Raw genomic sequence first — 15009 nt, forward strand, 5'->3', positions numbered from 1 at the left:
TTGTATTTTCTTTCCTTTGTTCCTTTTCTTCTCATAAAATGTTGATTTTCTAAACTTAAAACATGAAATTTATACTTCTCTTATGAAAATTATGGATAATTATTAAGGAAAAATGGTTATGGAACCTAGAGAACTACCCTAGGATATATGGTTTTACTTAAATCCATCACCTTGGCGCCTTAAAAACTATGATAGAGATGAAAAGAAATGATTCCATATCAGATTCCCACAGAAACAATACGTATTGATTGATACAGATTGGTATGCTACGAAATTTTAAACCTTGCCTGTTATTATTATTATTATTATTATTATTATTATGAAATTTACATTGCATATATTCTATTTTACTCCTTGTTTTAAAATATCTTGTCATTAGATTTTGCTAAAAAAACCAATTTTTTTTTTTATATCCTTCATTAGTTCCATCAATTAAAATAATGTCATCAGCAAACAAGCGCCATGGGCCTCCTCCTAATTATGTTTAGTTAATTCATTTATGATTAGTGCAAATAAAGAAGGGCTAAGTGCTGACCTTGGTGAAGACCCATTGTAATTGTAAAATTTGATGCCCCTCCCATAGGTGTTTTGATATTGGTTTTTACACCCTTGTACATATACCTATTTGGCACTCTTCTTTTTCAGGACCTGCCATATTATCTCTTTAGGGACTCTATCATATGCTTTCTCTAGATTAATGAACACCATATTAAGATCTCTCTTCTTCTCTCTTAACTTTCCTATCTATTGTCTCAAAAGAAAGATAATCTTCATGGTTCATCTCCTTGGCATAAACCCTAGTTGGTTTTCTAATATGCTTGTTTTATGCAAGGTTCAAAGTATCGGTACACCCGATGTGCTGGTAGAGGCGTATGAAAGTGTATCATTAGCTGTTTCTTTATTTTTTTAGTTTTTTTTTTTTCAAATCTGGTTCAAAGGGGTCGGCCTAGACCTCAAAACATCCCCTGTAGGGGCGTATCGGGAAGCCCCCGATATGATACGTATCGGCCGATACAGCCCAATACATATTGATACTTTGAACCTTGGTTTCATGTTGTAACCTTTGCTCAATTATTCTGTACCAAAATTCCATAGCATGGCTCATGAGTGTCTTCATACGATAATTATTACAACTTTGTATATCACCTTTGCTTTTAGATATAAGCACCATAGTGTTGTTTCTTCATTCATCAAGCATTTTTTTTCAATTTCATCCACAATAAGCCTACCTCTTTCACACTTAAAGATACCCATTGGCATTAGGTCCTAAGACCTTTCCCTTCTACATTTTATTTAATGCCTTCTTCACTTTATTAATTCTAATTATACAAAGGTACACTATTTTTAACACTATTAGAGTTACTAATCTCCCCCATTAAAACCCTTTACATGTTCATTTAATATTTTTTCAAAATAATTTTTCCATCTTTCCTTGATTTCCTTATTTTTTTTACCAAGACTTCAATATTCCTCTTTAATGCACCTAACATGGTTTAAATTTTTCTACCTTTCCTTTCTTTCATCTTTGTTAGGTTAGGAATTACATTTTCTCCATCTTTAGTGCCTAATTTATGATAGATCTCATCATATGTCTTAAATTTAACTTAAGTTTCTTTTTAATTTCCTTTCTTGTGGTTTTATATATATTATATTAAATTTTCCCTATTTTTAGTATTTTGCTGATCCTTATAACATGTTCTTTTTAATTTGATTATATTTGGAACATCTTCATTCCATCACCACGTTTCTTAGAACTTTGTCATTCCCCTTTACATTTTCCTAGAACATCCTTTGCTACTTTTTTATGAAATTATCCATTTTAAGCCACATATCATTAATCTTCTCATCTAAATTCTATTTTCCTTCTGCTCTCAATTTGTTCAAAAATATGCTAGCTTTTCTCCTTTTAGGCTTTTCCACCTAATTCTCAGACATCTATTTCTTTTCCATTTCCTAATGTGCACATTTACCACCACTAATCTATGTTGGGGTTAAGCTTTTCCTCGGAATAATTTTTAGGCTTTTCCACCTAATTCTTGGACATCTATTTCTCTTCCATTTCCTAATGCACGCATTTTCTAGTTCCACCACTAATCTATGTTGTGTGGTTAAGATTTTCCCTAGAATAACTTTGTAATCTTTGTACATTATTTGTTCTGTTCTCCTAGTGAGGAAAAAATCTATGTAACTTACATTTGATCCACTTTTAAATGTTATTAAGTGTTCATCCTTCTTTTTGAAAAATGTATTTACTATGAAAGGGAAAAAACCCTACTATGGTTTTGTGATCTACTCATAGTTCATTCTATTTTAGGATTTGGGACCTGATGGTAGTTGCACCAATATTGCTTCTTTAGTGGAATTTTTGGTACTTGAGATCCTATTTGCAAGAACTGAGGTTTCAGGTACTTTACAGGTCTTGTTTTTGGTTAGTTTGAAAGTTAATAGACAATTACTAGTAACCCATTACAGAGGTGGCATATTTAAAAAGAAATGCACCAGGTGTGTGCCTTTTGAAAGGGGCTGTGCTTAGGTTCAGGCGAGTCACATGCCTTAAAAAATGTGTTCAGGCGTGCCTTTTAGAACACTGCTTAAAATAATTCTCTAGTAACTATACTGCAACTGAGCAAATAAAAAACTGCTCTAATATAAACCAAGAATATAGAAAGGCTCAAATTCCATTACAAAGATGATAGGCTTTCCTGGGTTGGATATAGCTGAAGTCTTGTATGTTCTGAGACCTCTGAAATAGTTACTGTTTGAATTAGAAGGAAACCCCTGACAATTAATGAAATGAACCTCTCATGACCTGAAGCTTATATAAGGAGTTAATGCAATATTCTTCGATAGCATTGTTGGTTTTTGATCAGTATTAGGGATTTGTAACCAGATTTTGGTGCACCTATTAAGAGTCAGGTTTGGACTTCTTAGAGACATTTTCATGGCAAATGCCGGTATTGGCAAATAATGGAACATTGTATTTTGCTTGGTTTGTTCTAAGCAGTTTTTAGATGATGACGGCAAAACAAAGAAACATGACTTTTGAACTCTAAATTAATTTCCGGAATCTTCTGTAATTGGAAAATAAACTAAATTATTTTCTGCTTTTCCTGCCAACACTATATAGTTGGGAGAAGGCTTAGATGATGATTTTCTACTTTTCCTGTCACCTTCTTCCATGAATTTATTAATATAGTCTATTCCATAAAAATGCCGAGTGGTCTTCATCAACATTTCTGGATGCACCTCTTCCTTGGATATGGGGCTCTCTTTTTGTACCTTCCCGAAATGTTGATTCTGCTAGTTTCACTTGCTCTCACTTGTCACCATCTCAAAAAAAAAAAAAAAAAAAAGGTTCTCACTTGTCCTCATGTTCATTCTGCTAGTTTCACCGTACACAATAAATTTTGAATTATGGTGTGGCTAAAGTTTGACACTAACAATATGCTTAATATGTTGTAGGGAAGGCACAATTCTGGATCAATATCTAACCTGTCTCCAGGCTTCTCTTCTACCCAAAGTCAGAGTCCCAGTTTTTATGCTGACCAAAATCTAAGCTCTTCTTCTGAAATGAATGAATTTTATGAATCATATCATAGTTCAGTTAGTCCAGGATCTGTGGAAGTTAGTTCTGACTCAGTGATTTGGAATAATGAGGTGGATCATTTGGAGGGAATAGATAAAGTGGTAGAATTTAGAAGTTCATCAGATCCTGAGATTAATCAAGCACTACGTAGGCTTGAGGAGCAGTTGAGTTTAAATGATGAGGACTTGGCAGAAGAGCTTTCTTCATACTACCTTCAAAATGAGAAATCCAAAGGTTCAGTAATTCTAGATTATGGAAAGGAGAGCTTCAACGAGAATGAAGATGTGGTTCTACTACATAGATCAGAATGCAGTGGACATGGTCAACATTTTAGTGGTAATGTTAGAAAGGGAGATGATTCAATCAACGGCCGGTTGCTAAAGAATGCAGGTTTACCTTGTTTTCATAATCATCACTAATCAGAATTCTTTGATTGGTTCTTTCGTGTATAGTGTTCTATCTTATAAATTCATGCAGCAAATTCCCTTTAATCAATTTCTGTTGTAGTTAGTTTCATTTGATGGACTCCTTTTCCCTCTTTGCTGCTGATGATAACTGTAGCAGTTAACTGGTTTAAATCTATTATCTTATAATAAGTTTTTAAATGTTATAGCATGTGCAGAACTTATATTCTATCATTTTGCACTGAACATAATCCAATTGCATGATTATTTCATTTCTTGATTAGCGTCAATTCTCATCACTTGCTTGCAGCTTTATAATGAATAGTGAATCTGAAAACCTTATAATAACCAGTGTATTTTAATACTGAAATTGATCGAAATAACATAATTAGAGAAATTCATCTAAGAACTAAGAATTTTAACAAATGTTTATACTCTGATCTTGACTGAGTCAAATATACTCCTAAATGCTCCAAAAATAGACGGTCATGTACATGTCAGCGTTATTCAATCCTTCTTGGTACATGGTAAGATAATACCATTCTTAAACCACCCTGGAATGTCACCACATCTCTGACTTCAGAACCAAATAGAGCTAAAAGCATAAAAAATGATTCGACCAAAGAAACCCTAGACCAAAACCAAACCAAAGAAAGGTGGGTAGACCATCGATGATAATATGTCAAAGTTTAACTTGCTAATAACTTGAAATGTGGGTGTTGGACCCCACCATTAAATATAGGGTGGTGGAAATAAGTGGGCCTCAACCTCTCAAATGTGTGCTCAACTATCCAACCATAAATCTTAGATTTTGCCTGATGAGTAAATATGATTTCTTAGAGATGTCTCCCTTGGGAAAATCTAGAACAGTGACAAACTTGTAAGTACCCTTTTATCCACTTGAGCAAGTAATTCCATACAGCCATGAGATTGGAATATTCGCTCCTGTTTAAAATTCAACCCTCTATCTTTTCCAATACTTTAACTACTACTACTACTACTACTCTATATAAACAACTTCCTTCATTCCTTTCAAGGGCAATTGATCTCCTATCTTCAAATTCCCATTCATCCAAAAAATGCTACCATTTTTCATATAAAATACATCCCTTCTCATCCCTCTTTATTTTGGTAGGGTTTCCCCTTTCATCCCTAACTTCCACTAAACCATCCCCATCAATCCCTGCCCAAGAAAACAACGTAGTAGAGAGAAGATTAAAAACTACCTTGTTTTACTGGTTAAAATCAAGAAGAAAGGAGAAGAGAGGAAGAAAAGGAGAATCAAGGAATCTCAAGCTCCATTTATGTTTTACTTTATCCAGTCATGAAGTCCCAACTGAAACTCTCCAATCCTCATTCTAAATTCCTATTCAAGCTCATATTAGAGGCAAGGTCCAAAACTTCACAAAGTATCGGTGCATATTGTATGATATATTGTTCCAGTGACTTGTCGATTCGTGGAGCACATAGAAGTGGCATCTCTTTTCATATATCGGTGGCATGTCAGTGTGTATTGGTAGCATATCGGCAAATACATTACAGTGGAATATGAATTTCATATATGATTGAAAGAAGGCTTCTAACCCTCTCTAGAAGCCTTCTTTCACGCTCAAACTTTACATGAGTGTTCTAGGCAACTAAAAATCCCTAGATCTACAAAAAAAGATGGAGAGAAAACCATAAAGAATTGAGGTTTTGAAGCTAAATGCATTTTTGGCACAACAAATGAAAAACGATAAAATGTGTGCAATTTTTTCATCTTATCTTGTGTGTGTTTGAATGTTAGAAATGCTTAGATCTACATTGATCTACTCTTGGGTGGTTTGATAACTAGATTTTTGACTTTTGCTCTTAACCTCTTATAAACAGGTATATGGATTTTTTTGAAGAAATTGTAACAGTCAAAACAATTACAAAAAAAAAGAGAAAAATCAATATGCTTCACAATATGTGAAGATAGAAAATGACTATAATATGAATCTATGGATGATATTCATAAAAAGAAAAATGCGAATCTATGGATGATCTATCATATCCATAGATCCATTAAAATTTTATATCAAATTCTTTTTTAATTTTTTTGTAACTTAAGAAGTAAAAATAAATTTAAAACAATTATTTCAAGAAGAAAAATTACTACTTTTGTACTTGCATGTAACTTGTGTCTAGGATGGTTTAATTGATCATCATTATTTCATATGGATGAAACATGTACCACTTAAATATTGATAAGTGGTTAAACTGAATGTAAATTAAGTGATAAATTTATAAGGTATATCACTTAAACTTTGTATTATGCAATTAGTTGCCAGACATGTAACTTAGTAACTCGCCTCTATTAATATTAGTGGTTAAGCATATAATTTATGTGAATCAATTTTGAAGTCTTTTGAATTTTCATATGATTTATTTCTAAGATTTATCAATTTTGAGACTTGTAGCATTTTATAATAATATTAGATAATATTTATATATTCTTGTATGTTGATTATGAATCTATAGTATGTTTCTTCATAGAGACCATCAAAGTATGTGATTCTTATGTATATATACCTTATTTAATACTTATATTTATTGTTTTTGACGTATTTTTATGATTTATTTGAGTTCTCATAGTGTATCCATGCATATCCAGGTATGTCTCTTAAAATTAACTTTCTAATACACTTTGTGCTTCTAATATTTTGAACCTTTATTTAATTATTAGAGGTATCAAACCTCCCTCACCTCCATTTTCCATTAATTTGAAGTTTACAGTAGTTTCTTGCAAGTTAATATCGTTTTCCTTCATTGTTGTTATTGTAATTATTAGGAATTAATACCTGGGTCAATGTGGAAAAGGTGGAGAGAGTATCTCATCCAATTCCGGTGACTAAGGGCATCAAGGTTTCAATCCAAAGTTGCATAAGTTCATAATTGAAAGTCTCTGGCCGTAAAAAAAAAATAATAATAATAATTGAAAGTGTCTGTCTATTGCCCCTTCATTGATTTTAATGCTGTTCATTTTTCTCTTTTTTAATTTCTGTTTTTTCTGATCATTCTTCAACTTTTTTTTGTCAAATTGCTGCATTTCTGGATGTTTCTTGTTCCATTTATGGCCTTTGGGGGGAGGGGGGTGGAGGAACCAGTTTTCTCCCTTAGAATTGTCTAATTGACTATTCTGGCACTTAATTGTTATTTGTCCTTATTTCCCTTCTTGGTCTTTTAGTTTGATTTATTTTTCATTTTGGAGGGTGATGATGCATTAAGAAGTCCTCTTCATTATTTTCTATAAGCAGAACCTTTCAATTACATAAAAATTTTAAATCTGATGGCGCATGAATCAATAATCTTTGTCTGTTGGGTACATTTTTCTTTTAATGGAACTTAAAAAGAAACATCCAGAAATGAAACAAGAAAGTACAAACATGTGCTTTAAGTGGCAACTGCATTTCTGGATGTTTCTTTTCCCTTGTCACTTCTGATTCCTGAATAAATAAAAATATCAAAATTACAAATGATAATTGGGTGATATTTTATGTAGGTGAAAACAGGGAGCACCTTCTTCGACCATCTGTTCCAGAATATACAATTGAAACAAAAGAATCTCCATCTTGGAAAGAGATGCTAACTGTGATCGATTCCCAAGAGAAATTTTACACACCAAATGGAAATGTGAGACTTCTACAATATATTCTAGTATATTCATTACTCATTTTTTATTATCCTCCTATCTATACATCCACCCTAGAATATAGTTAATTGTTAGTCTGTTACACTTTCTGGCTCAAGTGAACATTTGCTATTACCTTTTTGTTGAATGAATCAGCATTATGCATGTAAAACCTCCAACTTTTTGTTTGTATTTATAACAAATTGTTATCTTCCTTCTCAGCAAGATGACTGTGCCATGGCTGAATCTTAAATCCAATTTTTCCTTTCATACGCATTCATGTTCACATTTGATATGGATGTGTACAGGAAAATTCATCTCCAGGAAGGGGGGAAATCTCTTCAAACCTTTATGAACATCAGGAAAATTGGCCTTCTCAGTGGCTAGATTCTGATGGATGTAATAGAGAACATAGGAATACTTACAACACAAATGAAGAAATGCAACTATCAGCAGCTCGGCAATTTCTATTAGGCTCTGATAGTTTTGTTGAATCACCATCTTCAACACCACTACTTCAAGAAGCTGAAAATTCCAAAGTTTCTGTATGTTCTTCTGGAACAAACATGTATGAAGCCAATGCCAACTATTATAAGATGTGGTTTGACCAAGGAATTCGGCTTGGAGTTCCTCTTGGAGCAGATTCAAGTTTGACTATTGCACAAAAACAGAGGTTCACCATTTCTGAAATCTCCCCAGACTGGGGTTATTCCAGTGAAACTACAAAGGTATATTCAATGAGATTCTACATTTTCACTCCATGCTCCTTTGCTAATAATAGTTCAGCTTTTATTAATTGTTAATTGTTGTTGCATCTTTGATTGTATACCTACAAAGAAACTGTAAAATAAGCCAAAGGTCCAATACTGGCTCAGGGCAGCAATAAAGACACTAACTTCATGAAGAAAAAGCAAGAGGAGATAGTAATAACTGACTACGAACTTTGTTAAGATGTGTTTACAGTTCAAAAACACCATATATCAATCTCAAATTAGGAGTTGGTTCTTTCACCCCTATTTGCGGGCCATCTTGCTTTGGAACTGTCTTTTGATTATCTGTTACTGATAAAGACCAGAGATATAACAAAATAAGAACTAAAACAGGGCGATGAAAACCTTTGCTAACATGCACAGTGGGTCCACAAGGGACTGCTAGTGTGCACCATCAAGTCTTCTTTGCCACTGCATCAATTATCCTCAACAAAATCTACCTGTGCTACTGCTACATATAGAATCCAATGTTTAATTGATCTTATTATTCATGGGTGCACTACTTCGATACGATACATTTTCTTTGATAAATGATAGCATTTTATTAGTAAAGAGGGATTACATCAAGATTTAGAAGACAAACTATCCCAATAGGGACATGAGGTGCGACACCATTCTACAATGACCCAAATTACAACTGAGCTAAGAACAGTTCAGACTTAAACACCCCCATCTTCGCAAAATAATCAGCCATTCCATTTGCAGACCGCCTTTCCCATTTCACAAGAACTGTCATGTCTCTAACTAGCCATTTGAACTTTTTTCATAGATTCGTTGTACTTTCAACTCACTGTTTCTGGTTCCTTCAGCCACCCTATTATCAATTTAGAGTCACCTTCAATGAGCAGCCTGTCAAAATTTAGCTGTCTCACAATCTGTACTCCTTGCAAGACTGCTTGGAACTCTGCAAAAACTGAGTCCCCTATTCCAACCGGGCCTGAGAATACAGCAACAATGAGTCCTTCATTATTCCTAAAGACCCCTCCTACACCAGCTGGACCTGGGTTCCCTAGGCTGCTGCCATCAAAGTTCAACTTAATAAAGCCTTCATCAGGAGGTTCCCAAGCTACCACTAGTCTGTTCCTTGTGGTAGAACTTCTAGCTACAGCTCCCCAGTTTCTCCACAAGTCATCAACAGAGAAATCTGAGAACAAGTTTGAGGCTTTAACCCAATGTAAAGCTCTATTAAAAATACACTCCCAAACTGCCTCCTCCATACTCCTTTCTCTGTCACTGAAAACTCTACCATTTCTCTCCTCCCACACCATCCATATCACAGCAGCCCTAAGGCATCTCCACATGACTTTACCTCTCTTCTTTGGCCAACTGAAGGTCGTGAAGTCAAAGAGATTTCCAATCTGCAGAGGCACAACCCACCTATGACCAAAAAGATCAAAAACCTTTTCCCAGAGGCCTACAACAAAAGGGCAAGAAATTAGGATGTGGTAACAACTTTTACCACAAGCTTTGCAACGGATACACCAGTTTAGGAAAAGGCACAAGGTAGGTCTTCTTTTTTGCAAGGTGTCTAATGTGTTTATTTTTCCAAGAAAGACTTCCCAACAGAAAGCCCCAACCTTAGGAGGGAGAGGTTTGGACCAGAACTCTTTAAATGGACAAGGGGAGTGAATCGGGGCTGAACACAAGCAAGAGAAGAAAGAAGCACAAGAAAACAAACCCCTAGGGTGTGGAGTCCAAATATGACCATCAGGTTTAGAAAGATCCAGAAAAACAGAATCAATGACTTGCAAGAGCGAAGTTGCCAGTTCAAGCTCACTGTCTCTCAAGTTTCTTCTTAGTCCCAGGTCCCTACTTACCCCAGACAACTGAAAATAGGGCACAAAACGATGTACAGGTTATTTTTTAAGCAACAAAAGAGAATAAAGAGAAGGATAGAGGTCTTTAAGGGTTGAGTCGCCAATCCGAAGATCCTCCCAAAATAAAACCCTGTCTCCAGAGCAAACATCATACTTGATAAGGCTAAGGAACTGAGGGAGGACTCCGCAAGTGGATTATAGAGAAGCCAAAGTAGTCCTCGAAGAAACCCCAGGTCCCCAGCATCCCAACCATTGCCTGCACCGCCGTGAATACTGACTATCACTTCTTGCCACAATTGTCCCCTCTCCAACGGCCATCTCCACAACCACTTACCTAGCAAGGAAGTATTTTTCTTACCTAGATTTCGTAACCCTAGACCTCCCCGTTCTTTACTCTGACACACTACCTCCATGGTTTCAAATGTCGCCAAATGTCACTAATGTCGCCCGACATATGTCGATGTCGAGGCTCACCGACATGAAAATGGATGGTAATATAAAAATTACATTATGTCGGTCGACCAACTCGGAAATGTCGACCAACTTGGTCCAAATAACCAAAAAAAAATACAGTTTTTCCTATTATGTCGACAAGATGTCGACTAATGTACATTAAAAATATAATATATTAGTATATTATATTAACATAATATAGTATATTAATATAGATTATTCCATTAATATTTCAAATAAAATATTTATAAAAAGAATTAACAAAATATAAAAACAAAAGAATAAATTAATTACTTTATAATATAAAACATAAAATATTTTTCAAGTAATAAAATATTAACTAGTTAGTATTTTTTAAAATATTTATTAAAATCAGAAAATGTTTATTAAATTTTATAATAAACCATATTCTACATTTAATATAAAAAATCAGAATAAATTTAATAAATTTTATACTAAATCATAATGTATTATAAATTTAGTATTAAAAATCATAATAAATTCATTAAGGTTTATAAGAAATCAGAATTTATCATAATCTTAATACTACAAAAAGGAGAATCAGTTTATTAAATTTATAATGAAACATAATGTATTATAACTTTAATATTTAAAAAATCAGAATAAATGTATTTCTATTTACTAGTGTGAAATAAATATATTAGAATTTATAATAAATCAGAACTAAAAATAAGAAAAGAAAATATCAGATAACCTTGTAAAAACATCAAAATGCATAATAAATCAGTAAATCATCATTTACTAATTTGTTATTGATCTTAGTTTCTTAGCTTTATATAATGATTGGGAATAAGATAATAGTCTAGAAATATGTATTAATGCTTCTTTTATCATTTTACAAAATATCTTTCATATTTCCACAATGTGTCTAAGTTTTACAATATTTCCCCTCGACATTTCCGACATTTCTGACATATGTCCTATATTTTGGTAAGCGACATTTCCATCAACACCGACATTTTAAGCCTTGACTACCTCCCACCTGACCAAGTGATCCTTTCTACCTTCCCCAGGCTCCTAAAGGAAATCCCTCATCAACTTTTCTAATTTTTGCACTTTCCTTCTAGGCATATCCTAAAGACTATCAAGTAGTAGACTAGCAAACTCGCTCAAGTGGACTTTATCAAAGTAATTCTGCCTCCCAACGAAATATAGTTTCTCTTCCAAGCTGCCAGTCTCTTGGTACACCTCTCCACAACTAGGTTCCAAAACCTAGATTCTCTTGGATTATCCCCTAAAGGCAAGCCAAGATACTTCAAAGGCCAGCTTTCAATAGCACAACCTTGGGACTCTACTACTGCATTCACTTCTTCCTACCTCAAATTTACCCCTACAACACAACTCTTCTCAAAATTGATCTTTAGCTTGGAGATATGTTCAAACAACTTAATCACCTCCTTCAAATTTACTCCTACCCACTCTCCAACCTCTAAAAAAACCCAACCTGTCTGCCCTTTGGAAAATTCTTCTAAAGACATCCGCTATGAGAGTAAAAGGAAAAGGGGAGAGGGGGTCCCCTTGTAGTTGGAAAAAACTCTCTTACCACACCATTCACTAGTACCGGATAATGGCAAGTTTTCAGGCACCCTACAATCCAACTACACCATCTTTCTCCAAAACCATAACAGGAATACCCAATCCACCATATCATAAGCCTTCTCCACACGTTCATTTGCTATCAGTATTTGGTCTGTAATTTGTCTCCCTTGAATGAAATCTCCTTGAAATTGAGAGATCATATTTGGGAGGGCCACTTTTAATCTTAGTGAGAGGACTTTAGCCAGGATTTTATACATGCTAGTCACCAAGCTTATGGGTTTGAAGTCTTTCGGCTTTGGGGCATCTGGCTTCTTGGGTATCAAAGCCAAAAAAGTCGAATTAATTCCAGGGCTAATAAAATGTTCCTCTGCAAACTCCTCAAACACTGCCAACAAACCATATTTGATTATCTCCCAACAGTCCTGATAAAAATCCATTGTGAACCTGTCCGACCCTGGTGCTTTCGATCTATCCATCAAGAAAATGGTCCTCCTAATTTCTTCCAGGTCAAAGTCTCTTTCCAATTGATTTGCCACTCTTGGATCCAGCCTAGGCCAATCCAACCCTTCCACCATGACTCCTCCCTCACCCACCTTTTTATAGACTTCCTTAAAGTGATCAACAAAACATGTTGCAATTTCCTCTTGGTCCCTTGAGATTTCACCATTTACTTCCAATTTATCTATAAAATTTTTCCTTTTCCTACCATTGGCTATTGCATGGAAGAATTTTGTATTACCATACCCCTCCTTGATCCACTTATGTCTCGACTTTTGCCTCCAGCGAATCTCTTCTCTTAGCAAAATCTCCTCTAGTTCCTTTCTTGATGTCCACCTTACTCTTCTATCCTCATCTGTCATCAACCCCTGACTTTCCTTCATGTCCAATTGTTCTATTTTAGAAGTGACTCTCAGCTTTCTTTCCTCAATTCTTCCAAAATGTTCTCTATTCCATTCCTTTAATTTGCTGTATTTTCTTATGAAACCTTGCTCCCTTCCACTCAATGTCCCTCGCCTCCTCGTACTTTAATATGACACATTCTGATATATTAATTCAAACTAACTAGATTTTGTTATTGATTTGATTTTAAATTCACATATATTTGTGCTTAAGGCTGCTTGTCTATAATTAAGATATGTCCTAAATCATAATATATGCTCAAGATATATAAATGATGCCCATGCCACCATGCCAAATAAGCTCATGATATATAAAATAATCTCAAAGGACTTTGTGGGGAGGGGGGGGGGGATCATAAGTAATATGAGTTGTGTGGCAAGAAAGAAGTGCCTGCATTTTTTTTATAATAGAATCTGTTCTCCCTGAAGTAGTGCTGAGAAAAAGCAATTGTATATCATGACTGGTATGTAAAATATTCAGGGATGATTCTTGTTCTGATTTCTTTACCATTAATACTTTTGATCTTGAAACAGTTTTTTATTTATATACCCAGTAATTGGGACAAGGCTTGGAGGATGACAATGATGATAAGGCTTGATTATATACCCAAAAGAACACTTGTTTCAAACACCAAATACATTGTGTTGATAATCTGAATGTGAAGTTATATATTGTAAGCATATGATAAAAAGGGTATCAGTTTTAAAATAATAACAAACTAGGCAACCACCCAACAGAAAGGTCAACCTAGGCTGTAGTTTGAATGACATGTGAACACCTAGTTTCATGTGCCAATGCAGTTATTTTTGGCAATGGGGACTACCTAATGAATAGCAATAGGTAACTGCTTTTTATCTATACCAATTACCGAAGTACTATAATATACGTTATCTCAGTCTTGGCATCTTCATTGTGTCTTTAAGTTATTTAAATTTTATGTTTGAAATTTACAATTGCGGGTCATTATTCTGAAAATTTAAAGAGTATGTACTCATTGCAGGTAATTATCACTGGATCCTTTCTTTGTAGTCCATCCGAATGTGCCTGGATGTGTATGTTTGGTGATATTGAAGTTCCTGTAGAAATCATCCAAGACGGTGTTCTTCGTTGCCAGGCTCCTTCACACGTTCCTGGAAAAGTCACTCTATGCATCACATCAGGAAATAGGGAAGCCTGCAGTGAAATCAAAGAATTTGAGTACCGCATAAAGCCAATGAACTGTGAGCACTGTAATTTACCCCAGGCAGAAGCTAATATGAGTACAGAAGAACTGCTGTTGCTTGTCAGATTTGCACAGATGCTTCTATCTGTTACATCTACTGAAAAGGAAGATATCATTGAATCAGGAGTCAACCAATTGAGGAAATTGAAAGTTGATGAAGATCCATGGGGACGTATTATAGAGACACTCTTACTTGGCAGTGAGACCCCATCCACCACCATGAATTGGCTTCTGCAAGAACTTTTAAAAGACAAGTTGCAGTGGTGGCTTTTGTCCAAATATCAGAATGAAGGAGATACACCTGGATGTCACTTGTCCAAGAAAGAGCAAGGGATAATACATGTGATTTCTGGATTGGGCTTTGAGTGGGCTTTAAACCCAATTCTTAATTCTGGTGTCAGTATAGATTTCCGTGATGTTAATGGATGGACTGCCTTGCATTGGGCTGCACTGTATGGAAGGTACATTGAAGCTCTAGTATGTTCTTCCTGGCCTGCCTAGTACATTTCCTTTTTATGAAAATTCGCCCATATCCATGGTTTTCTTTCTCATATTATGGTCAGTACTAAAATGTTTGGTTCTGACAGTTTGCATTTTTGGACTAAGTCTCAAAAGAGGAAGCCTAATGCATGAGCCAAGAAGACT

The 15009-nt window shown here is 34.8% G+C and overlaps 1 protein-coding gene across 4 annotated transcripts in view; it reads left to right on the plus strand.

Moving 5' to 3' along the window:
- LOC104592861 (calmodulin-binding transcription activator 4-like) overlaps window positions 1–15009 on the plus strand; it is a 70511-nt gene that overhangs the window by 52137 nt on the left and 3365 nt on the right. For all 4 annotated transcript variants that reach the window (XM_010252374.3, XM_088900644.1, XM_088900645.1 and 1 more), the window contains 4 exons: window positions 3463–3976; window positions 7514–7644; window positions 7951–8370; window positions 14143–14825. In XM_010252374.3, coding sequence (XP_010250676.1) covers window positions 3463–3976; window positions 7514–7644; window positions 7951–8370; window positions 14143–14825 — 1748 coding nt within the window. The remainder of the gene's footprint in view (window positions 1–3462; window positions 3977–7513; window positions 7645–7950; window positions 8371–14142; window positions 14826–15009) is intronic.

This window comes from Nelumbo nucifera, chromosome 3 (assembly GCF_055504915.1).
Source record: "Nelumbo nucifera cultivar China Antique chromosome 3, China Antique-T2T, whole genome shotgun sequence".
Taxonomy (NCBI): domain Eukaryota; kingdom Viridiplantae; phylum Streptophyta; class Magnoliopsida; order Proteales; family Nelumbonaceae; genus Nelumbo; species Nelumbo nucifera.